The 24,941-nt window shown below is 46.0% G+C and overlaps 1 protein-coding gene across 1 annotated transcript; it reads left to right on the forward strand.

Annotated features, from left to right (window-relative positions):
- Positions 1-11,567: 11,567 nt before the first annotated feature.
- Positions 11,568-24,941, forward strand: TMEM61 (transmembrane protein 61). The gene is made up of 3 exons (XM_090049481.1): positions 11,568-11,954; positions 17,792-18,159; positions 24,485-24,941. The coding sequence occupies exons 2-3, from the start codon at positions 17,807-17,809 to the stop codon at positions 24,768-24,770; spliced, it is 639 nt and encodes a 212-aa protein (XP_089905607.1). The 5' UTR covers positions 11,568-11,954; positions 17,792-17,806; the 3' UTR covers positions 24,771-24,941.

The raw sequence follows: 24,941 nt of genomic DNA on the forward strand, positions 1-24,941 counted from the left end.
ATAGTGCCCAAGGGCTGCCATGATGCCCCCTAGATCCTGCCCAGCTTCTGCACGAGCATTTCTGGGTCTCACTCTCCAGTCCACCCCTACCAGCCATACCTAGTCCTCTGGCATTACTCTGCCAGCTATAGAAAGACCCTTTCTGGATCTCGCCAGATCCCCAGCCACCTCCTACCCGTTGGCTACTGGGTTGCTAGCAGCTCCTTGGGTACCTGATTGCCTGGGGTCCCCTCTGTTCTCGTTCCAGCCAGCACAGGCTCTACTCATGGTGGGAACCAGAACCAGGCTATTCCTTCTGGCTCAGGAATCAAGCTTTTAATGGGCTGGAGCTCCATCTCCTTTAGTTAGGTGGCCCAGCTCTCAGCCTGCTTTCAGGTGTTACAGTTTAAGCCTTGAGACATGGCTGCCACCTTTCCCCAGCAGCCCTTTACCCCTTTGTGAGTTTCCCTGGCTGCACATAGCTCTGTGGCTGGCCCCTGCCCAGCCACCTACTTAATGGCAGCCTTGCCATGCTGACTCCCCACCTCTCAAGCATTCATCACCTGTTTGCATTTACCAAATGTACATTTGTTGCTACTATCAGTGCTAAATCATTATTCCTTTTAACATATGATCTAGTCATCTTTCCCATTCCACTTATTTACAGTGCTTGAGACAATTATGGGCAAGGTTCCTAGATGACAAACTGGTGAAATCTGAAGCCCTGTTCCAGAAAAGCTGGTGTATCTGTCTCAGCTGAAGATTTGTTCCTTCAACTTTATTTACCTATGCAGACAGGAAAATAAGTAATGTTAAAAAAAAAAAAAAAGACGACCAGAAACAACCCAAAGTTGCTTGGCAACATTTATTTAATAGCTTATTATATCATCCACAAGGCAAGGGTTTAAAAACAGGTAAATTAATAGTTTAATGACTTCAGAAATCCTGCAACACCCAAATAATAAGTAAGCATACTATTCATATCAAGTTATTTAAAAAAAGCATATTTTCATTACAGCACAATATTATCCCGAATACAAAATAAATTCCCTTCTTTGTCCAGAAAACTCTAAACATAAGCAAGACTCAAAGACTACTAGAAAAAGAAGAGTCATATAGTCTTAGATTAACACTATACATAATCCAGCTTCAAAGGCTGTATGAGAAGACCCTAGTTTGTTATTTTTCTCTGTTTTACTCTGGGGCACCTGTACAACCACTGCAGTTGCTGTTCACATTCTGTAGCAATGTCCAAATACAGTTGCTCTCCTGTCTATGAGTGGATGGATAGTTTAGCTAGGAAACACTACCCACCCTACAGATATACACACTAAAGACTGAGGGGATGTATAGGTTCACTGTCTGATTTGTCCTGTCCTGTGCTACAGAACTGCAGTGGTTCTATTAACGTGGGCGCTATCTATAACAAGGGTAAGTATCCAGACTTGCAGCAATCTCCAATCTTCATGGATCCCTGGGCTACAATATGGAACAAGTAACACCTTGAAAGCAGCATTTTATTTTGCTCTCCCTGAGACCTTCAGCTTCACTTTTTTGTTTGTCTATGGCTGTTAATTATGGTGGAGGGTCTTGCAGACATGCAGCCAGAAAGCAAGGGTTGTGGACCACAGTTTTATAGAAATACTCAATAAACAAAACATCAATCCCTATACAGTTTAAGGCTTAAACTTTAAACCATTTAAGTTGCATGTGAGTGAGGCAGGCATCCAATTAAATTATGCAAACAGCACCAGCTCTTTGCCAAATTCTGCTGATTTTAATATTATTGGTACTGCTTGTGCTGGTTTATGTTGATCTGTGTGGGAATCTCCTGCTGTGAGGATGCTAATGTTGGTCACTTGTTTCTTCAAGCCTTGGTCATCTCTAGATTCATAGATTGTTAGTTAAGGGCTGGAAGGGACCTTGTAGATCATCAGGTCCAGTCCCCCTGCACTAAGCAGGAAAAGAGAACCCAGCAAGGTGACTGTTCAGTCTCTTTTTGAAGATTTCCAGGGTAGGTGACTGTATCTCTGGATGCACCTCTTAAAGGCTACTTATATTGTTACCTTGAAATGGATGGGACTTAGTCACTTTCAGGGTTTTTGAGCACAACACTAACTCGTTGAGGTTCCCAAGACAATTTAAACACCCATGTTGCATGTTGCGCAATTTTCTGATTGTTTAATTGCTCTACTTTACATATCTTTGGATCTACCTTTTCCTCCAGTAAACACTAGAGTTGTGCCTACTTACGTAAGCAGTCAAACTGGCCCTGTGATTTTCAACCTAGTCCTTTATACAATATAGTGGCACATTACATCTCAAACATACTTTATACTCCTAATATAGGGTTTTTCAAAATGGTTTCACACAGTCAGAAACCAGCTTTCATTGTATACACTATACTACTGGTTAAAAGCATTGCATATGACAAGCATGTTTCCATGTTTAGTGTAGACTATGGATTATGAGACTCTAGGAAACCATATTTTAATGATTCTGACACAGACAGCCATACAAAACCCCTATCCTCAACCTTTTAGCCATGTATCTCTTTTTAAGCTGGTTTCTGACTCACCACCTATGCCTGCATCCAACCTAACAGGACACAACAAAGCCTTAAGGGCTTCACACATTGCATCTTTGTCTCTTTTGGGTGCCAAAAGCACAAGATGGAGGCTCTACAACTGGCCGTTATAAAAACTGGAAATCAAAATTGCATTTAAACTTCTCTTTTGTCTCTCTGTCTGAAAAAACAGATAACAAATAACATAGCTGCTTCTCTGCAATGCTGTTACATGGAGAACAACAGCTACAGGAACACATCAGAACAATGTCTTCTCACCTGACACTGGAGAGAGTTGAAGGTCATGGGTTTTTTTTAGATCTCCACAGATGAGACTTGCCATTTGTGGCTCTCCCTCTGCAACCAGGGCCTTCCAGAACCATTGTCCACCACTGGGTTGGTGCAGCTTTCCCAACCAAAGTGCTAACACATCTTTAAGACCGGGAGTATTTTGAATGGGAGAGCTCTAAAATGTTACTGGGTGGAAACAGTTAGTGCTGGAAGGGATCTTGGGATCTGAAGCCAAGAAAGCAGTATAGCTGAAGGAAGTCTGGAAAGATGAGCACATTCCTGTTGTTAACCAGACATATTCCTGGTCCTGTTAAATTTCTGTATGATAATTCTAATGAAATTAAATTAAAGTCACTGTAGCTAAAAAAAAAAAAAAAGGCATATCTGGTAAAAATGGATTTTGGAAGACATAGCTGGAACTGTAGAGCTGTCCTCAATAACTGTCCCAAAATGTCATGTTTAAGACAGGGAGAGTTGTGACACTGCTTTCCCAGGGAGATCAGGATAACCATAAATCTCACTACCGTCAGATCTAAATATAACACCCTTCTCTAAATCCCAGTTTTCCCTTTTCGTTACACAATAATAATATTATACTAATATAAATATTCCTTTGGTAATGTGGCAGGGAAGAGATGACAATGGGAATAAAACAGCTTTCTATGTTGATGCCCCTTCTTTCCATACCAATAGGTCATTTGGATACCAGTGCAGCCCCTCGGTAGCAGATAGCTAAAGCCTGTCCCATCTGCTTCCTAGCTGGATACCATTGCCTCTGCACAGAATCTTGCAGAACTAAAAATTAGCATTGCAACATGACTTCCTAAGAGGAAATGTTTACTCATGTATTGAAATAAAGAACTTGGAAGGCCATAATAACAACACTTGGTGGCCATAACAATGTCGTCTAAATGCTCTGATTCTGTTCTATGGTGCTGAGCATGATATGGAGCTACTTCATGTGGTGAACACTTGTAGGGCTCTGTGTGGGTACAGAGATTTCATCCACAAAAAAGCAGCTTAAACAATTAAGATCTAAAGAACAGTAATGTAACTAGGGCAGGGGGATGAGTCGGGCACTTGTCCCACGTGCCAACTTAAAGGTGGCTCCAAAATGCCCTGCTCTGGGAGCCTTTGCTACAGCAGGCACAGCCCAGGCATAGAAATTGGGCAGCTGTGTCCAGCAGCATATGTGGGGAAGGCGGGGGGAAATGAAGGCGGCCTCAGGGACAGCACTTGGAGAACAGCGTTGCAGCAGGTGTATTGGGTTCAGCTGCAGCAGCCTTGAAATGGGAGCTCCTTGGGGGCTGACCCAGTGCCCTGTTTACTCCTTCCTCCATCCTACACAGGCTACTGGGTGAGGAGCTATGCCTCCCTTGACAAAAAATCCAGAAGGGGCACCATGCTGCTAGACCCCTTGCCTCTAGGTCCTACTGGGCAAAGGGCTGCCTGTCTTCTATGGCTGAGCTGTGACAGCCATAGGAAAGATACCAGGGATGGGGCTGGAGGGATGGGTGGGAGGGGATTCTGGTGTTCTCTGATGCATCTGGTGTGTAGCAAGCTTGCTCCTCAGTTGCGATTCTACCACACCCCTCCAGTGATCAGCACTGGCCCAGGGCACTACCGTGGCTTAGCATGTCTCTGCTAAAGAAGATTAAGCTTGGTGAGCTCATATTGAAAATTAACTTGTCATGGCTTATTCACAGGGTTCAATAGGGGTGACTGAACCCAGGGGAAAAAGACTAATGAACCCAAATTCATTAAGCAATTAAAAATGCCATCCAGTTAAGAGAGAAATGAACATTCCTCACCAGAATTGTTCCTTTTTGAAGATTTCTATCCGACTACCTGGTGAGGACTTCAGATTCACAACAAATTAATTTGAACAAGTTGAACATCTATGAGATACAGCAAAACACAACGTAGCAAAATTATTTGCAACACAGTGTATTTCATAAATTGGGGAATAAGTAGTAGTATCTAAAAGCTGGTGGCATCTAAAATGCTGGTGCAGAAGTTTGACTGATTTGCCATGTAGGGATCTATGTTCAAAGATCTGGAGTAATACTTCATTGTTTTAAACCACTTTACTTTTCACTTGACTGCATAAAAAAAAACAAAAAACACAATACTGTAAAAATGCATAGAGATCTGCACACAGAAATTGCCTAAAGGTGATTTAGTAACCGCTGAACAGTGAAACTGCAGATAAAAATAAACTTTGTCTACATAGAAGGAATATGTGATGAACAAAAGAACATGTGTCACTGTCCTTTAATGGATGGAAGCAGTGATTCAGAAACCTATGATCCTAACAGCTGACAGACTCTGCTACCTTAAATGATCAGGGTTTGTGCTTTTGTAGAAGTATTCAAATTTTTACCCTTAACTTATGATTGTAAAATTCCCTGTGGCTGTGTCAAAGTGATAGTCACAATGGTCCTAGATTTGTTAGAATAACTTATCCCAGAGTTCAGGGCCACTCCGCTGAGATCCCACAACCTCTCACATATCAGTGTAGGTATTCAGCCACTAGCATTCTGGTTTCCCTTAACTCTGGGGAGAGAGATGTTTTCTTAAATGCCTAGACCCAAGTTATTAAAGGGCTTACAAGAAAAAAACCCACCATTCTGATTTCACTTAGAAACACATTCACTTCACTTGTATCCAGTGATCTACAGACAAGTATCTCACCCCATCAGCCCTACATGTGTGAAGGTGGCAATGTACACATTATTTAGAAGCACGAACTTTTGAGCTGACTAAATTTATACAGAAAAGGACCTAAACATCTAGAGAAGTGATTCATGAAAGATTTGTGGTGATCAGAACACCCTGACTTCAAATCAATTGGGAATGCGTATAATAGATTTCATAGATTTCTAGGGTTGGAAAAGACCTATTAGATCATTGAATCTGACCCCCTGCTTTGGGCAGAAAAGAGCGCTGAAGTCAAGTAACCCTAGTTAGGTGCTTGTCTAATCTCCTTTGGAATACCTCCAAGGTAGGGGAAAGCACCACCTCCCTTGGAAACGTATTTCATATTTTGGCAATCCTCGGCATAACGAATTTCTTCCTGATGTCCATTCGAAATCTACTCTTCTTCAGTTTATGGCTGTTGTTTCTAGCCACCTGAAGGGGCACCCTGGTAAACAGAGTGTCACGGGGCGGGGCCCAGGAGTGGCTGTGATCTCTCCTGCACCCCTACCATGCCAAGTTGCCCTTCTAGCACGCTCGTCTCGCCCGCCATGTCTCTGCTGTTTTTATAATATTAAATGGGAGGCTGCCTTTCCTAGGCTTCTTGGACCCGGTGCTCTTGCCCTCTGTGGGAGCTTGATGCCGAATTATATAGGACTGAATTAAGCACAGGCTCAGACCTGTTCAATTTAAAACTTTTATTGTTTCACAAAGTCATAAACTAAAGGAGGTCTGTTGGTTCACGAGGTTCCCAAATCAAGCACTTGCTCTCTAACCCAGAGGCTAGGTGCAGCTGCCTGATTCAGTAGTCTCAGAACTGGTCAACAGCTCATTTAAAAGGAGTCCCTTATCTTTTTTTAGGCAAAAGATACAAAACTGTACCCATGGTGGAAGTGAGGCATCTAACACAACTTTACTGTTAGTTATATATGATAACACTTACACATATGCATTTCTAATTCTTACTTCTATTGGTTATTTAGTTAACTTATCTATATTATAATACAAAGCGTATCACCTGATATTATAATCATTACACTTCTTATGTTAATTCTTAATGACCTTTATATTTCTTATGCTAATTTTCTATAACCTAAATACATTATTCATCTATATGTTTTGCTGGTTTTTGCAGGGTTAAAATGTCAAAACTGACATAATATGTGGTTGTTTTTTCATCATTGCGGTTTAGCCATGCAGTTTCTTATTTTTAACAATGTAAGCGGCATGTCTGCTATTTTTATCATTGTTTAAAGGTCAGAAGTTCAGTATTTTCATCTAAGGGTCAGAAAATGATTACCAGAATGTCAATTGCTGACTCCTCAACCTCCTTGAAGCATTCTGGGAGTTTTAGTGCATTTTTTTTAATGCTAGGCCTTGCTTAGCATAAGCACTCTCTCACACCCTCTACGGATATATCTCTTGGTGCACCCCCCTAGGGCATCGCGTGGCTCCTTCCACCCCCAATACCACGCCCAGGCCTCACCGGTGTTCCGGACGTTCTCGTGTCTCTATTTACGCACCCTCTCCGGTATACACATCCTCTCTGAGGGCAGGGAGCAGCTGCAAGCAGACCTGGACAGGTTAGACAAGTGGGCAGAAAACAACAGAATGCAGTTCAACAAGGAGAAATGCAGAGTGCTGCATCTAGGGAGGAAAAATGTCCAGCACACCTACAGCCTAGGAAATGACCTGCTGGGTGGCACGGAAGTGGAAAGGGATCTTGGAGTCCTAGTGGACTCCAAGATGAACATGAGTCAGCAGTGTGACGAAACCATCAGAAAAGCCAATGGCACTTTATCGTGCATCAGCAGATGCATGACAAATAGGTCCAAGGAGGTGATACTTCCCCTCTATCGGGCGCTGGTCAGACCGCAGCTGGAGTACTGCGTGCAATTCTGGGCGCCGCACTTCACGAAGGATGCGGATAACCTGGAGAGGGTCCAGAGAAGGGCCACTCGTATGGTTAAGGGCCTGCAGGCCAAGCCCTACGAGAAGAGACTAGAGAAACTGGACCTTTTCAGCCTCCGCAAGAGAAGGTTGAGAGGCGACCTGGTGGCTGCCTATAAGTTCATCAGGGGGGCACAGAAGGGAATTGGTGAGTATTTATTCACCAAGGCCCCCCCGGGGGTTACAAGAAATAATGGCCACAAGCTAGAAGAGAGCAGATTTAGATTGGATATTAGGAGGAACTTCTTCACAGTTTGAGTGGCCAAGGTCTGGAACGGGCTCCCAAGGGAGGTGGTGCTCTCCCCTATCCTGGGGGTCTTCAAGCGAAGGTTAGATGTGTATCTAGCTGGGGTAATGTAGGCCCAGCACTCTTTCCTGCTTATGCAGGGGGTCGGACTTGATGATCTATTGAGGTCCCTTCCGACCCTAGCATCTATGAATCTATGAATCTATATCTCTCCAGGTAGAAACTGACTCATCCACCTCCAGGTTCTAGGTGCCCCCATAAGCCAGTTTTTCACCTACCTGACTGCGAAAAAATCCACGCCAAAACTACTTAGTTTATTTGTGAAAATTGGGTGTGACACTGTGTCGAAAGCTGTTTTAAAATCCAAGTAAATAACCTTGGATTACCACTACTTCTCCATCTAAGCACTTGTGACCTAGTCATAAAAAGAGTCCAAGTTAGTCAGGCAAGATCTGCCTGCTATAAACCCATGCTGGTTGCCCCTTAACATTGTATTACCTGCTGGCCCCCCACAAATGTGATCCTTTACGATTTTTTCTAAGGTCTTGTGAAGAACAGAGGTGAGGCTAACCGGCTTATAATTACCCAGGTCCTCCTCCCTCCCCTTCTTGAAAATAGCGACCACACTGGCCCTTTTCCAGGCTTTTGGGACCTGTCCTGAGTGTCAGAAGAGCTCAGACAGTTGCACCAGTGGTTTTGCTATGACACCTGCGAATTCCTTTAGTACCCTTGGGTGAAGATCATTGGGGCCTGCCAACTTAAATATGTCCAGCCCCTCCAAGTGCCCCTTCACTAGGCCAGTGCTAACTGCTGGTGGATTGGTATCTCTCTCAGGCTAGACTAAAGTCTCATTGGGAGCTGTGTTTGTATCCATGTCCAGGAACACAGATGCAAAGAAATCGTTTAAGAGCTCAGCTTTGTCCATCCTATCTGTTACGAGTTGCCCTAGTCCATCCTGTAGTGGTCCTATGTTGCCCTGTGCCTTCTTTTTGCTCCCTATGAACTTAAAAAAGGACTTTTTGTTACCCTTAGTCTTTGTTGCCAGCCTCAGTTCAGTTTCTGCTTTGGCCTTCCTCACTGCTTCCCTGCAAGCATGAGCCAAGCAGGTATACTCCTCGGTGGTTGCGCCCTGCTTTCACAGCCTGTAGGCCTCTCTTTTCCCCTGTAGGCTCTCCTGGATTTCCCTGCTCAGCCAAGAGGGTTTCTTGGCTCTATTGCCTTCCTTTATGTGTACTGGGATGGTACCCCTCTGTGCCTGCAGGATCAGTCCCTTGAGGAACTCCCACCCTTCCTGACTCCCAACTCACTGATGTTATTACCCCCCAGTCCCACTCTTAACTAGTCTCCTGAGCTCGTTGAAGTTGGCCTTCCAGAAGTCTAGCACATCTGCCCTACTAGTTATCTTTCCCACCTTTTGCCGGATAGTGAATCCTATCAACAGATGGCAATGTCTCCTAGGTTACCTTGTACCTGCAGACCCCTCATAATTAGTTTCTGTTTAGGACAACACCTGACACTTAGAGAAACCAATAGATCCAGTTCTAGTAGTGGGATATAGGGAAGATACTGGTGGGTTGTAGGCTACAGCTACTATATAGTCACTGCTCATGTAGACATAACTGAGCTAACACTGAATGAGATTACTTGGATATTGTTAGTGTATAACCATGGCAATGCAGAGCTTTGTATTACCCAGTCTCCTGGGTGGGTCTTATAGCCTGTTCTGAGCTCCAGACTGTGATGGCTACACAGATATCTGTGACTTCAGTGCAAACATACCCAACAGGAACTGCTTCATTCATCACATCAGCTGTGTCTGGGGAGGAACCTGACAGCTCGTTAACAGTGCACAGCAGCTCTGTGCCATGCTGCGTGACTAGTCATGTGCGCTAATTTTTACAGAATCTGCTGTTTCATCCGCATGAGACAAAAAAAGCCCATAAATCCAGATGTTAGATGTAAAAACAGAATTGGACCTGACCCAAAACCTGGGACCAAAGCACTGCCAGACTTTGTGTTAATTTAAAATCTATATTCACACTTTGTGGTTTGAGTCACTTTTGATTCAGAATATTCAGTCTTGTGTTGGAATCAAGGAACATGATGGCTCTGTCTCAGGCTTAGGCAGAGGAAGGGCGCTTTGTCCAATAGTTCTCCCATCTAGCTATACAATTGTTTCAGTAAAAAATGTCACAAAAAACCCTTGATTTTCCTCTATTTCAGGTACTTTTCACAGCACCTCTCACCCTTCACTCACAACTTCCCCAGGAGGTAGGGGAATCCCTCTGATCCCAGAGGGACCCAAGGCACACAGAAGATAACTGACTTGCTCAAGGTGACACGGAAAGCTTCGGGCAAAACATAAACTTAAAGCCTGGACTCCCAAGTGCTAGGCTAGCACCCTAAATACTGAACTGTGCTTCCTATTCCATCATCTTCTCCTCCTGCTCCAAGTTCTCTCAGTTGTATTCATGACATTTGTTGCTTTACTGTGTTCATTCCCAGCCAGTGCCTTCATTGTCACTCCAGCCCAAACTTTCAGAAATCATGTGAGTCTAAATCAGCTGACATCACAAACTTGGCTTAAAACCTGGAACTCTTTTAAGACAACCAGTTTGGGGCTCTCTTTATTTACCATCAGCCTTGGGAATCATCCCCGTTCATGTTTTCAAATGTTGTTTCTGTAGCAAGTCTAAGCCTCCTCATCATGAAATAACAACTGAGCTTGTCATGTCATCACATCCCTCCCCGAGCTGGCCCTTTATGAAAAACTCAAACCATTGTCAGAGCTGGCAATGCTGCTATTGACAGTCTGGAAGTCATCTGACTTGTGCAACGGGAAAGAGAAGGTGAGCACATAAAACAATAGGAACGTCAGGTAGGATTATAATTCTTAGCAACAAGGCTCTGCAGTTGCTTTAAAGTAGAAGCGGAGCAGGAATCATGTACAGACAGGTCTGACAACAGCACAGCGCAGGTGGATTTGAACCCTCAGGGCCTTGCTTAGGTGGAGGTGGAGAGGACAAGTGTAGCGGGCGTGGGTGGATTGCTGAGGGTCTCTAGTCTTGGGTTCACAGGCAAACAAGAATGCTTTGTGCCCCTGGGGGCTGGCGGGGCATGGTGAGCTCCTGCAGACAGCGGCAGCACTGGCGGTGGCGGTGGCAAGCGGGGACCTCTCTCAGGTGCTGTCGGCGGCACGGGGGGTGGCGAGCACCCACCAGCGGTTGGCGACCGCTCGCAGACGCCGCCGGAAGTGTTGGCCATGCTGCGGGCAGTGTCGACGGTGCCTTTTCTCAGGGGGTTGCACTGCCACGCTCAGGGGGTGCATGTGCATCCGCATGCACCCCCTACGTGTTGCCAATGCAAGTGAATACTGTCAGGTACTCAGGTTGCAGCTGTATTGGTCCAGAGGCAAAAGGAGTCAGGACTTGTGGTAGAGGTGATATTTTTTATTAGACCAACTGGATTTTTGCAGCAACAACAACAACAAAATCGGGGGGGAGGAACGAACTGTTCCAAACAGGAGATTTTACCACATTTTCAACTTTCCTATGAAACATGAACTTTCATTTTTACCCAGGAGAACTTTTACAATCTTTCCTCCTATGCCCAGAGAAGGGTGTTTGCACCCAAAACCCTGCAAAGAAAGACACCCCCCCCATCTAGTTACTCTAATAAAAAAGATCACCTCCACCACGATTCCTTTCACCAGCGAACAGTTGCACTCCTTCTCCGCAAAGGACGCCACCAGCTGGGGCCATCAGCAGCTGGCTGGAGGCTGGTTGGGGCCGGCGATGCGGTGCTCAGAGCAGCAGGAGGAGCTCTTTAGCTACTCTCCTCCAAGAGAGGCAACTTTCCCCGGGAGCACGCATTTCGCAGCAGAGGGCTCCTGTCAATAAACCCTCTTTTGTCTCTCCCGTCCTCGTCCGAGCCTCGGGAGGGGCTGGCTGGCTTGCAGGAAGGATGTCGCGCCGCAGGAGCATCGGGACCGCCGCGGACCGGGCCGCGATGGGCTGGACCCCGAGCGGTTCCCGCCTCCCCCGCCAGGGGGCGCTGCCGCCGCCGCGGGGCTGGGCGCCGGCTGCGGGGCGGGGAGTGTCCGCCCGGGACCTGCGAGGGCAAGCCCAGCTTTAGCTCGAGGCAGTCGGGCTGCTGGTCCCCGGTGCTGCAAGCACGGCAGCTCCCGATGTCCTCTGTCGGATGGGGGATCTCTGAGGCTGCAAGGTAGGCGAGTCCCGATCCCCCTGGGGCCTTAGGTGGGCGTTCAGGGGGGTGAGGAGTGCTTGGGGGTGATGCTAGCTTTGCACCGTTAAAGAAACTCGGAGGGGACTAGATGCCTTCCTTTGTCAGGCTCAGAAAGCAGGCAGCCCCAACTATCTTCTCTTGTAAGACAGAGGCGTCGTATATTCCTGTGGGTTGGGGTTACCTATGCAGTGGTCCCTGCGCCCAGCCACGGCCTCATGGGGTGCATCACTTTACTCCCAGCTAAATGCTCCACAAAACTATGCCCCACAAGTGGCTGCTGATTTTTTTGGTTGCAGCCCTGAAATTTCGGGCAACCAAATCTTACCTCTCCTCTTCCTTCATAACCAGCAAGACCACGAAAATCAGCAGCAGCTTTTGAATATGTGGCTGGAGATGGAAGGTGTGGCTTTGCACAACGGTTTCCTTGTGGAAATCCACCTTCAGGGCTGCACTGTCTTCGGAGGGGTTAATAGCAGCAGAGTTTCTTGGGTACGTTTGAAAATCTTGACCGGTGTTTTTTGCGCTTGAAATGCCAGCCACCACCACCGCTCAGATCAAGGCGAGATGGATCCTTTCCATTAGAGCTCAGACTTCAGACCCCACTTTGTTTTCTTAATTGGTTCTTTTGTACTGTAATATATTTGTGAGTATTGAACATCTTAAGCGAGAGCTAAGGAGAGAGTGGGTGTGGAGGTGGATTTATGCTTTATCTCTGTGTGGGAGATTCAAAACTCGTTCTGTCTTTTCTGTTTCTGGATAACACTGTTTTTCTGACTAACAGTTAGTAGAGCTTATGAATCATCATCTGCATAACTTTATATGGGAGATGCTATTCTAAGCATCTTGCTGGAAACGTCTAATCGACGAACAGTTGTACATGCAACATACATTTCCCCTCTCCAGGGCTTGCTCAGAATCAGATCAAAAGTTTCTTTCTGTGCTCAGTTTCCCACAGGGAGGATTGGGTGAGACAAGCTGTCAGGGTCTTTCCATGAGTGGACAAGTGGATTTGAAGTTGGTAATTAGCAGTTTTAGGACATGTCTCATTCCCTTGGAGACATGGTTGCTAATACCCGACATGCCCCTCAGCTTGGTGGAGACTGATGAGCTGTTGTGACTTTTGCCTTTGGAAATATCTAAGCCAGAGAGAAAGTGGTCTCTGGCAGAAATGATTTTAGTAGCATCTGTCAAGAGGGATTAACTCCCCCTGTACATAAGATGGCTTTCCCCCTGTTTCTTTGTCCTCTCTCCCTATCAACTGGCCCACTGGGGAAAGTATTAGTTAAAATGGTTGGAAAGCTTATTCTGCTGATTGTGCTGGACAAGTAGAAATCAAGGGAGTGGGAGTTTGGAAGGAAGAATAGGTTTGGGATTTCAGGGCAAGGACCATGAGCTGTTGAGGGGCCAGAGGTTGAAGCTGAGGAGCGCTGGCTGCGTGGGCTGGACAAGCTTGCAGCACTGTTGCCTGCACTGGGCCTGCTCTTTTATTCCTAAAAGCTGTCATTCTATCACATTTCACCAACTCTTAAGCCGTACCTCAGCTGTCATCCTCCCCCTCATACTAATTTTTGAAGGTTGAACTGAGAACTATTCTCTGGGTTTTGCAGAAATAATGATCAGGCACCCACAGACTTTACGACAGGAGTTACCTTTGTGCGTTTCAGATGAAAGCCCTGCCCTTTTGATCAGAATTGCAAGGACAACTGGGCATGGCCCAGGTGCCAGGGCTCAAACTGTACCCAGAATTGTGAAGCCTTGACAATCCTGAGCTTGGTAATAAACTTGGGACTGTTTTTAGCTGTTGCCTGGCTTCTGAGCCTTAGGGTGCCCTGAGATCATGTTTTTCAAGCTTTTCCTCACGCAAGAAACACAGAGAATGCTATTCTGGAGCCATTTTAGATGAAAATATTCATATTCAGAGACGGGCATGATTGAAAAGACCCCGCTCCTGTAAGTTGACACAAGGTGGACTCATACATGCAGGTAGATTGCCACATGCTGATCTAATGGCCAAATCGTAAATGTATGTCTTTTCCCCTGACCTCTTCCCAAGAGCCTTGCTTTGATCATAAAACAATCTGGCACTCCTGTAAGTTGATATAAGGTGGACTCATAGATGCAGGTAGATTTCCACATGCTGATTTAATGGTAGAGTCGGGGCCAATGTTTAAATCTGGATCCAAACATCATGAAATATGGGGGTCTTTAGATCCAGGACTTAGTTCAAGCCCATCTCTCTATCCCATTTAGACGGAAAAATAGTTTGGGTTATGACTTCACGCACTGAAATGCTTTCAGTGGACTTGAATGCTCACAAAAATGCTGGATTGACAACTCTGGGGACTGGAGTCCTCCATAAATCCAGTTAAGATGCCACGTTTCAAGGACAGCATGTGGACAAGCTTGTCTATGCAGCCTGACGTTTTGCTTACCTTGGCCACTTCCCATAATGATAACTCCATGTCCAGGCAGTCCCAGACCACTGCCTTGCCTGCAGAGACTGGTAAAACTTGTCTCTTAATTTTGATGTGGTACCCTGTCTGCTTATAGAAACAAAGCATGAACTCCTTTTACAGGAGTCACCACGTGGCTGTTAGATACTAAATTTGGCTTAATGCCTGACTGGGGTGGATTTGAACTTCTGACCCAGGGATGAAAGATGATGTACATTATCAAACCTCTGAGTCATTCCATCTCCCAGTGACTTAAATTAATCTTGCTTCTCATCATATCTCTTTATTAAATGTGGCTAGCATCAGCTTGTATTTCTTTCACCAAAAAATAATTGAGTTTTCCATTGAGTTGGCCCATCTGATAAGTAGCTGCATGAAAGGAACATAGTCTCACCAGTTATGGTCATACTGAGTTTACCTTGAACTTCTGGACACTTCTTGCTTAACCACAGCTCTTCAAATACAAATTTGGGCATAAATGGGTGCATTAGGTTACTCTGCATTAGAGACCATCTTAAAGTTCAAATTAGAACATGAAAAAGGAGAGTCAGTAAATATTACTGAAGCAAAAATACCCTACCGGGCAAACAAACACTTATGGGAAGCTGCTAATTGATGTCTCTGTATTATTCCCCTTGCGCTGGACTCTGAAGGGATGCATTGCTATATATTTTATATTACGGGACTTAGTCTCCAGCTGAGATCACAGCCGTATGTTCTAGGCATTGTCCACACACATAGTAAGAGGCAACCTCCACTCTAAAGAGATTACAGTTACATTTTTTAAAAATAATCTCTATTTTCGAGATGAGGAGCTGAAGCAGACAGACCAAATCAGATCTACTCTTCCAAGTTTTGTTCTCATAATTTTATTAGCCAAGGCTCTGAAAAAAATCCCACCAGCTAGCTGACATACCAATGCTGGCAAAACCCCTGGTGCAGAGGCATCTGCACTAAGAGAAGAGGACTTCTGTCAGTTTGCCCAGGTTATTCAGAAAGGTGGTGAAGCTATGTGGGCAGAAAACCCCCTACATATCTTCACTAGAGGTGGCTCTGCGGACATAGCTGTAAAGACAGAGGTTTCTGACAAGTCCAAAGCGAAGTGTCCAGTGTCACACAGTGTCTAAAGCAGAGCCAGGGACTGCAGATCAGTTCAGTGCCTTTGTCATCCTGAATCCCTGCTCCTCTCTGATTAGCTTTCAACCTATCACCCTATTGCAGGAGGACAATTCACGTGCCAGTAGGAAGTGCTGAATAGATATCTTTCCTTAGTAGCTCAGTGGTTAGGACTCTCAGGATGTGCTCAGTGTGCTGGCTTTTGTAGATCCCATTCTCCTTTAAAGGAGTCTGGGTTCCTAACTTGGGGTCTATAGATCCAACTGAGTGATGAGGTGCTTGAAGGCTGCAGTGCCTTAGTGCTTCCCTGATCCCTGCAGGTAAGGAATATACAGCAGGAGCAAGCAGAACCTGAACAAAGCCAAATGTCTGATGTTGGTATTGGTCCCTGGTATAGTGGAGAAGGTAGCATGGAAGGAGAAGCCAGCTTTGAGCTGAAACACACCCCATTTTCTCAACTTTATTGAGGGGTGTTATTCCTACCTCATGACCCATCACTGAGGAATTCTACTTGGCAGATATGCAGGTCATCATTGGCCTGCCTTTTGCCTTACGTTTAATTACACAGGAGAAACCCCCCCCAATGATTCTGAAAGAGACCTTTGAAGGCAGCTTTAAAAATCCAGGAAGAGAGTCACAGTGGAAGCTACACAACCGTGTAGTTAGAAGAGTCTGGTCTGCAAAATGTAATGTCTGAAAGGGTCCTTCAAGAACAGCAGTGATCCTTTAAGATGACTTCAAATCAGTTGAGGGAATGTAGGTTAAGCCACCTGTTTTTATTCTAAGTTTCAGCAACCGCATAGTTTTGTCACTGCCCTTTTTTGATCATTTCACTGGTAACATCACATTTTTCAGAGGCAAACGTTTTGCATTCAACAGCTGGAAAGAGTTGCTTAAAGCCACCGAACTCCAACTCACCTGCAAAGAGTGTCCTGTGCCCCACAGTGCCACAGCCATGGAAACGTTTCCATGTTAGGAAATGGGGCTTCAGAACCTATTTCTGGCCATAATGGCTTTGAAGATTACATTGTTCATACTTTCAAATCAACTAATATAGTGTTGACTCCCTGAGGCTGTTGAAACCATAGCCCTGCACAGCTTGAACTTCCCTGTTGATCCCAGTGTGTGGTTAACTCTGAACTCTAATAACGACACAGATCTTAACTCTGCTATTTATATCATTGCTGATTATTTCAGTAGCAATATCTGGCTCATTTGCTTACCCCATAATTTCAGGATGCTGGCTGCCCTAATATGCCTTCCCCAGCTCTACAGTGCCATAGCACCTCCTGGATTGCAGTGATGTACTGTTGGTGGAAAAAACTACAACTTCAGGAGAGCATAAAGATAACATTTAATATCAAATAAATACCGTGTCTTATTTAAATGAAACTGCTGCAGAATTTCCAGAATGCTGCAGGGTCTCTGAACATTACTGCATATCAGAGGTTGAACCTGTGGAGGGCATGGGGTCTTGTGAATGGTTCACTTGCATCCAGAATACGTGCATAAATCTTAGTCTGCGTAATTTTTAGAGATTGGCCCCTTTTCTTTCAGAGAGCAAGAGGGCCACACTGCCTGCTCTGTTCGCAGCTATATTTTATCATTCAGCTGTGTCAGGATACGTGCTGTCTCTCTGGCCTATTATCTGCATTCACTTTTTAGAGGAGACTACATAGACACGAACCATTTTAACTGATCTGGAAGTGATGACATCATACATTTATGTCCTTTCCCCTAACATTTTTCAAAGAGCTTTGCTCCGATCATAAAATAATCTGGCACTTTTCCAAGAGGGAGGAAGTTGGGAATGAAATCCAAAGACAAGATTTATGCAAGTCCCTGGAGCTAACTGCTGGGATCCACAATTCTAGGCTTCATTTAGCCTTTCTGTGAACATCAGGATTTCTTTTAAGCTATAAAGATATTTATAAGGCTACAGGAAAGTTCACATACCCACAGCCGCAGCTATATTTGTTCCTGCGTTTCTTTCCTCAGACACGTGCGTAGTTTCCATTTGTCATGGTAGGAATTCCATTTATGAGGGCAGAGTTTGGCCCCTAGTGAACAAGTTAAGAAAACACGGTGGTGTCAAAGCTACAGAGTGGTCCAAGCTTGACAACTGTCCCATCTGGGAGACTTTCCCTTCTGGAAATCAGGACAGTGTCCCTATTGACCCCCATCCCTTTCCTTTACTCCATGATATAGGCCCTGTCACTTTTTCCTTTTGAACTGTTTGATACCTAGGCCTCCATCTGTAGAATGGCTGCTGCTTCTTTCCGCTATGGAGTGACCATCCTTGGGGCTGTCCTGCTGGTGACAGGAACACTTTGTTTTGCCTGGTGGAGCGATGGAGAGGTGGAACCCACATCTAGTAATGACCCTCAGGTTGTGCCTCACGGAGAAGCCGAAGTGGTCCCCAGCTCCAGCTCCTCTAATGCATTGCTCAGGTCCGTCAGCTTCTTCTGCTGTGGCATCGGCGGGATCCTCCTCCTGTTTGGGCTCCTGTGGTCTGTGAAAGCAAATGCTAGGGTGGTGTCTCAGCGCTATCAATACCACTTTCCTAGAGACCTTCACTACTTCACGGTGGAGCCTCTTGAAAAATGGACGAGCAGGTCAGTGCCATGTCTGCTACTGGGTCATTTAATGGGTTGAACCTGACCGGGAATAAATTGCGATTGGGAATTAGAGCAAGGTTTCAAGCCAGCGGAGCAACGAGGTTCAGAGAGGGCCTTCCAATAGAAGAGTGGTGGCAAAAACCCTAACTACGTTTTAAAAAAAGAAGCATACCGGGTCCTGGAAAAGCTTGTATGCTGTCATTGCCTATGAAAATAAGGTCCTCAGTTTGATAAGCTGGGAGGTTCCTTCCAGACTTGTGTTCTTTAAATTATTCTCATTGAGGACCTCTCCATCAAACACATTTGTTTTTAGTTATAGTTGTCATTGTGGCTGTGCATAGCCTAAAAATAGATAATGCAGATTTAAATGATCATAGACATAGCTTTTATGTGGATTTAATACTGTCCAGGCCTTGAACAAACACAGCCTTCCTTGTCAGGGAGACAGGGTTAGTGAAGTGTGGCCCCACTTGTGGCCAGTGCTCATGACTGTTCTCATTTCATCTTGCCATATTTGCTGGGGGGTTTTAAGCTCCAGCTCCTAAAATTGGAAGATTTGTATGATTAATGTGAATTTCTAGCCCTCGTGATCAAAGAGAAAAGGTGGAAAACCTGATTCAAGCGAGCCTGAAGTTGCAAACCCCCCGCATAAAGCAGTATCCAGCTGTGGACTGGAACATCCCGTCTTGGGTCCGATGCAGGCTGGTGTTTTGACCTGACTGCTGCCACCACAACTGCTTCTTCCTGCTCTCTGGCTGTGGCACAGGTGCAGCTCCTCACTGCCTAGCCCTAGTCCCAGTGTGACGATATGCATGCCATCAACATGCTGTCAAAGCCTCCTGGCCAGATCTAGTGACTCTGTGGGCCGTATGTTGCCAACCCATCCTATAAAGATGCAATCCTCTTTCTTTAAGCCAAGGTCTTGGCTTTTTTGGACCGTTGTGAGGTTTGAATGGAGGGGGTGTGGGTTGGGATATTCCCACTAACGTGTGCCACCATGAGATAACTACCTAAGGATGCTGCCTCTCTCTCCCGGTCCCAATCCTTCCCTGTGGCTGCTGTAAGTGTTTGATCATTTTAGAACATACAAGTATTGCATCAAACACAGAATATGTTAATCATGAGCAAAACATTTCTACTCGAAGGATAGTTTACCACCGGAATAGATTAATGAAGGAGGTTCTATCACTGGAGGTTTTCAAGACCTGGTAGATAAATATTGGTCAGGGAGGGCTGAAATATTGTTGATCCTGCCAAATCCTCTCCAGGTCTCTTCCAGCCCTATTTTCTGTGATTTTGAGATAGCCACTGCTGTCATGGAGGCTCCTGTTTGGATGTGGTCCCCATTGCCCAGTCTGCAGCAGACTTCCTCTCTGTGCTCATTGCATCAAGCCCCTGTGGTTCCTTGTAGTGTTTGCTCACTTCGCAGTTTGGCTCTTTCCATATGCATATTTGCTGGAGCAGCATCGTTTGTGGTTGTTTTTAGCCCAAGGGAATAATCATCAGACTAAGTCTCTCTGACAGATTTCAGCAAGCAGAACACCATGGTGTGACTGGTGGGATTGCTGGGAGAGGGGGGAGCTCCTTTCCATTGAAACTGTCTGGCAGGGCAATCCATCCTTCTTATTTGGCCTGTGTTTTACCAAGATGATGGGAACAGCTCTGCAAAATACTGGGAAGTGTCAGGCAGGTCGGCACGGATGTGCCATAGAACAACAATCCTCTCCATTAGGGCTGGGAAAATGAATTAGTGTCACTCAGCCTCATCCCTCTGCATTGGATGGAAATCTTATTTTAGGAACTTTGCTGCGCATTAGCTTGCGGTGAGGCTACTCCATCTACGCCCTGTGGAAATCTCTGCCATTTGCCCAATTGCTTATTTGGGGGCTTTTTTTCCCCTGTTGCTCAGATTAAACTCTCCATGGAGCTGGACACGTTGTATTTGTTGTAACAGAGATTGATTTCCTGACACATGCCACCACCTGAATACCCATGTTCTTTCAGTAGATCAGGAATTGGCAACACTTTAACTCAGGGGTGTTGAACATACGGATCACAGGCCAGATCCAGCCCATGAAGCCACATGATCTGCCCTGTGGGTCTTTGCATGTGGCACCCTGACTGACCCCCTGCGCTGCCTCTGCAGTGTCGGGTCCAGCCTGCGTGCCATGGGCAGCGCACCCCCCCGCATGCCATGTGCACAGCCAGGCCCAGGGCTTTGCTGCATGTGGTGCATGGGCTGGGTCCAATGCTGTGGGTGCTGAGCAGGGGGTCAGTCCTGGTCTGGCTTGCAGACTGGCCCAGTGATCCTTATCCAGCCTGTGGGGCTAGCTGAGTTTGACACACCTGGTTTAACCAAAGCTTCCAGCCATGGGGCTGTGCTCGACTACACCCAGGCCTCAGACACTAGCCTTGTGCCACGGGTGGGGAAGGATGCTGTGAAATGTCTGTCTTTGACAGAAGACTTAACTCCCTCATCAGGCTCCTGCTTCCCCTACTCTTTAAGTCAGACTCTAGTTTTCTTCTCCCTGGAGTATGCACTCCTCAAAGCTCCCTGTTTGTACAATTGACTCCACCTGAAATACAAGCAGAGGGTAATAAATATGAATACTGATTTTGAATGGTGGCAGCAGCTGCAACTACAACTCACAGTGCAGAAACTGCGTGTTATGCCCCTGCCTAAAACTAAAGAGAAAAATCAACACAAACCAAATGCTAAGTGATACAGAAATACAGCTGGACTAAGGATCTGACCCAGTGCCTGTGAAGGCTATGGAAGGACTCGCACTAACCCTCTAAACATGGTCGTCTACACCCATAGCCAGGCATGAAGCATCCTACAAAGCCTCAGAGACTTGTTCCTAGTTCTGACTCAAAGCCATTTTTCTCATCTGTGCTCATGCTTGATCTCCCTGCTTGAGAAGTTTTAGGTGCATTTTTTGAAAACAAAAGTAACTGCCAAGAGGGAAAGTGCTGTCTTGCTGTACCATGAAAAGGTTTTCTTCATTAAAGCGGGCTGTAGGAATCAAAGGCCTAAAAGGAACAGAGGCACTTACCGCAAATGTCTCTCTCGGGAACACAAAGTCCAGCTTCCAGTTGCTCCAGTTGCTTTTTGGCAAGCATTTGAAAGTCTGAAGGCCAGATTCTCAGCTGGCTTGAATCGGTTCAGTTCAGGAGAGCTGCATTGATCCACACCAGCTTGAACCTGCTGAAGTGCAAACAGTTACCTCTGCTAGGCTCAGGCTCACTCCAGATTAGTCTTCCTTCTGCTCTTCCCTAAAATCCCAGAGGTTATCTACCCAGCACCACATACACCCAGGTCAGGAAAGAGAGCAGACCTGCTTAGAAAGAGCTCGCTGAACACCAGCTGTGCTGGCACTCGCATGTGAAAACTTCAGATGAGCTGTGCAAAGACCAGCTATTCTATTGTGTAGACAACTTCAGTATTATGTTTTTCCCTGCTCTAATTCAGAACAACCCCTTTGCCCCCAAATTTGTAAGATCTCTGCAAAAGGCAATGGGTCTAAGCCTGCCAGCAGGTTGCTTCAAAGCTGCAGACCCCGGGGGCTTCAGGATTCTTATAAATACTTTGTCTTTATGATGAATCCCACCTGTAATAGAAGCAAAGTGTACTAAATACGGGTAAAATTAAAGAGAAAAATCATCACCAATCAAATGCTATATCTGTGAGAAGGGCCATTAAGCTATCATCAGAAACCCAGCAGCTATGGGGTTGGACCATGATGGGGAATCATGCAGTTGAGCTGTTCAGAAACCTGCCTGGCCTCCACTTGGTTAAAATCAGACGATCTCCACAAAACCTCTTGCTTTTGCTGCACCTGCACAGTCTGAAGGGGTAAGATGTTCTGTCTGAATTGTTTTGACCAGCTCTATTTTTGCCTCACCCAAAATTAAACCAGCTGAGAGCCAGACAGCCTTGTCCTCTTGGGTATTGAAATTAAAAGCTCCAGGCCATTAGCCATGTGCTGTGCACAGCAACAGAAAATCAGGCTGTTTCTACGAATCCCAGGAACAATGTGGAGTGTTATATGAAAGTGCATGACTATAAGAAGTAGGTACCTTATGTTTGGATTCCTTTTGCTGGGCATTGGCCAGATACAGAATGCTTGAATGCCGTCTACTGGCACTATACCCACTATTATTTATATACAGGACTTTCCATTTTAGAGAGTTCACCAGTAATGCACGGCTATCCTCAAGAGGCTCAATCCTTTTAGGTCAGGACTGACACACAGTAGGTGATGTACATAGCTACTGCAAACTCCTCAATCCCTGCAGTGAACTCCATCTTCACAATAGTCACTTCTCAACTGTTTTCAGACTGGACGGGGTCACTATGCCTCAAACCTATAGCAATTGGGCCCTCACTACGATCACAAACGCCCTTGTGGACAAGTTCAAACCATGTCCCACATCGCTGACTTGTGTCCTTTTGCTACCTGTGGCCTTCAAGCTCTTCCCACTGGTGATGAAATTGCCTAAGATGATGGAAACAATATGCAGAAACTGCATATGCTAAATAAAATAAAAAATAGTCTCTTGACATATGCCCTCCCATGACAGTCCATTCCCAGGCCTTGCCTCCCTGTTATTGCATACAGAAGTCTGCATGGTCTGAGTGTCCAAGGCCCTATGAATCGGGCCCCCCTGGTTTGTAAGGAGCCCCTTGGGGTTTCTTTTGTGTGTCTGCCAACTGCAAAGCAGTGTCACAAGGTCCTATTGCTGCCATACAACCATCACATCTCAGTCCATGTCCTTTTATAGGCTCATCCTGAGAGGTTTGTGGTTGTGGTCTGACTTGTTTCCCCCTCATTTATAACCATCTTCCCTTCAGGAAAGGGGAAATGAGAAGGTGAAGAGCTGTGTGAATGTTTTACCTGTACACAAGCTGTGTTTACTCAGCAAGAGGAGATTGAAAGTAACAGCAGTGCAAGACCAGTAGCACAAATATTGTATTTTTCCCAGGTCCTCCCCACTGACGGCTGGTTAAGGATTAACCTGGGCAAACGAACAATAACATTCAGAATAATGTGGCTGTTATGCATGTGCAGCATGGGAGCACCCCGGGGATCTGAGGCCACAAACTAAAGGCACCGGAAAGCCCCAACTCTACTGCAGCGACCAGCATACCCTGACTGCTCTTAGGGCCTTTGCTCCTCTACCCTCCAGCCTTCTATTTTCTCTCCCTTCGTTTGCTGTGCTTACCTGTTGCCCCTTGTTATAGGCTGCTTTGGAAGCCTGTCAGGCAGGTACCTTGCCCGGCAGCCTGAGGCTTGGCTTTTGGTATAATTTAGACCCAAAGAACCAGAAATTGAGCTCAGCCCAGCAGAACATGGGCATCATAGGCCTTCAGGCCTCCCAGCTGTGGCTACTGAGCTGGGATTTGAGGCAATGATATTGCCCTTAAGAATTAGCTAGAATAGCACATTTCATGAGTTAGGAAGACATTTATGGGAGATGCAAATGGGGCACTGAAGGCAGGCACAATCAGTGTAGGATGGCACCATAAGAAACAAAGGCGAATAAGGGGAGAGGGGGATTTGAAAAGGAAGTGGAGGAAGTGTGGTTCATTTGTAGGTATCCTGGTCTCCTAAACACAAACCCGTATGATTTAAGGCAGATCAACAGCAGCTTGCACATTGCTCTGACCTGATAATGCAGCCCTCTTCCCCACTCGGGCATTCAGTCTCTCACTTTTCAGGTACATGCGCTACCACAAGGTACCTTGCGGCATCGCACCAGAGTATTGTGTACATCAGCCACTTAAGCCAGGGCTCCTCAAAACCTCTTTTAGGACATGGGTAATCCTTTAAGACATCAGCACTCTCTTGAATTGCCTCCCCTCCTGTCTGCAGTGACCTGCATGGGAAAGCAGTATGAATGAGTGTATCTGCCCTTTCATGTGGTTTCTGGAACCTGCAAGGAAAATGCCACCAGTGCCGGGGGCCAAAGTGTCAGCAGTGCTCAGTGGAAGCTGTTAGGCACTGAGTGCTTTTTGGAGATGTGGCCATATGCCCAGCACGACCACCACCACCATGTGCTTTGCACACTTGACTGGAGGAAGCAGCGTCTGGCAGAAGAGTGACTATTATTGTGCAGTGGGTCGTGGTGGGTTTCTCCTCCCCTGCGCCCTTCCACATTTAAGCAGAGTACCATGACAAAAACCCGACCTCTCTGCTTGGAAGCCAGGTGTTTTGGAACCTCTGCAGGTTAATGCTTGTGTTTCATTATAAACTCTCTTCGACAAGCTAACACCCCTTGGGTCTCCCCTGATGCAGTTTTGCTTTGCTTTTCCTTTCAGCACCTGGGACGCCAACGCTATCCCCACCTATGAAGAAGCCCTGAGCTGCCGGCCGGCTGCGGGCACCCTTGATTACATACAGCCTCCTGGCAGGAAGGAGGAGAATATGCCGCCAGTTCACCAAGACGTTGATGAGGATGAGATGTGGCAAGGGAGCTGGAGACGCAGCTCCTCAGACAGCGAGCTGCTCAGGAGCTTACCTGTGCGGCTGGAGATGGAGTCGCAGGATGACCCAAGGGCTACCCCACCGCCCAGCTATGAAAACATCAGCATACGTGGTGTATGATCTGCAGAGTGTGCCAGGTGCTTGGGACTCTGTAGATTTCTACCTAGTCTGTTTGCTTTAGAGCCTGCCCTTCCCATCTGTAATATATTGGTGATGAACTGAACAGGGAGAAGTAAATCCACTGTTACAATCCAAATCTCTTTTCAGGGAATAAATCCAGATTAATCTCAA

This window comes from Crocodylus siamensis, chromosome 5, assembly GCF_052110815.1.
Source record: "Crocodylus siamensis isolate JL-2025a chromosome 5, ASM5211081v1, whole genome shotgun sequence".
In the NCBI taxonomy this organism is placed as follows: Eukaryota; Metazoa; Chordata; order Crocodylia; family Crocodylidae; genus Crocodylus; species Crocodylus siamensis.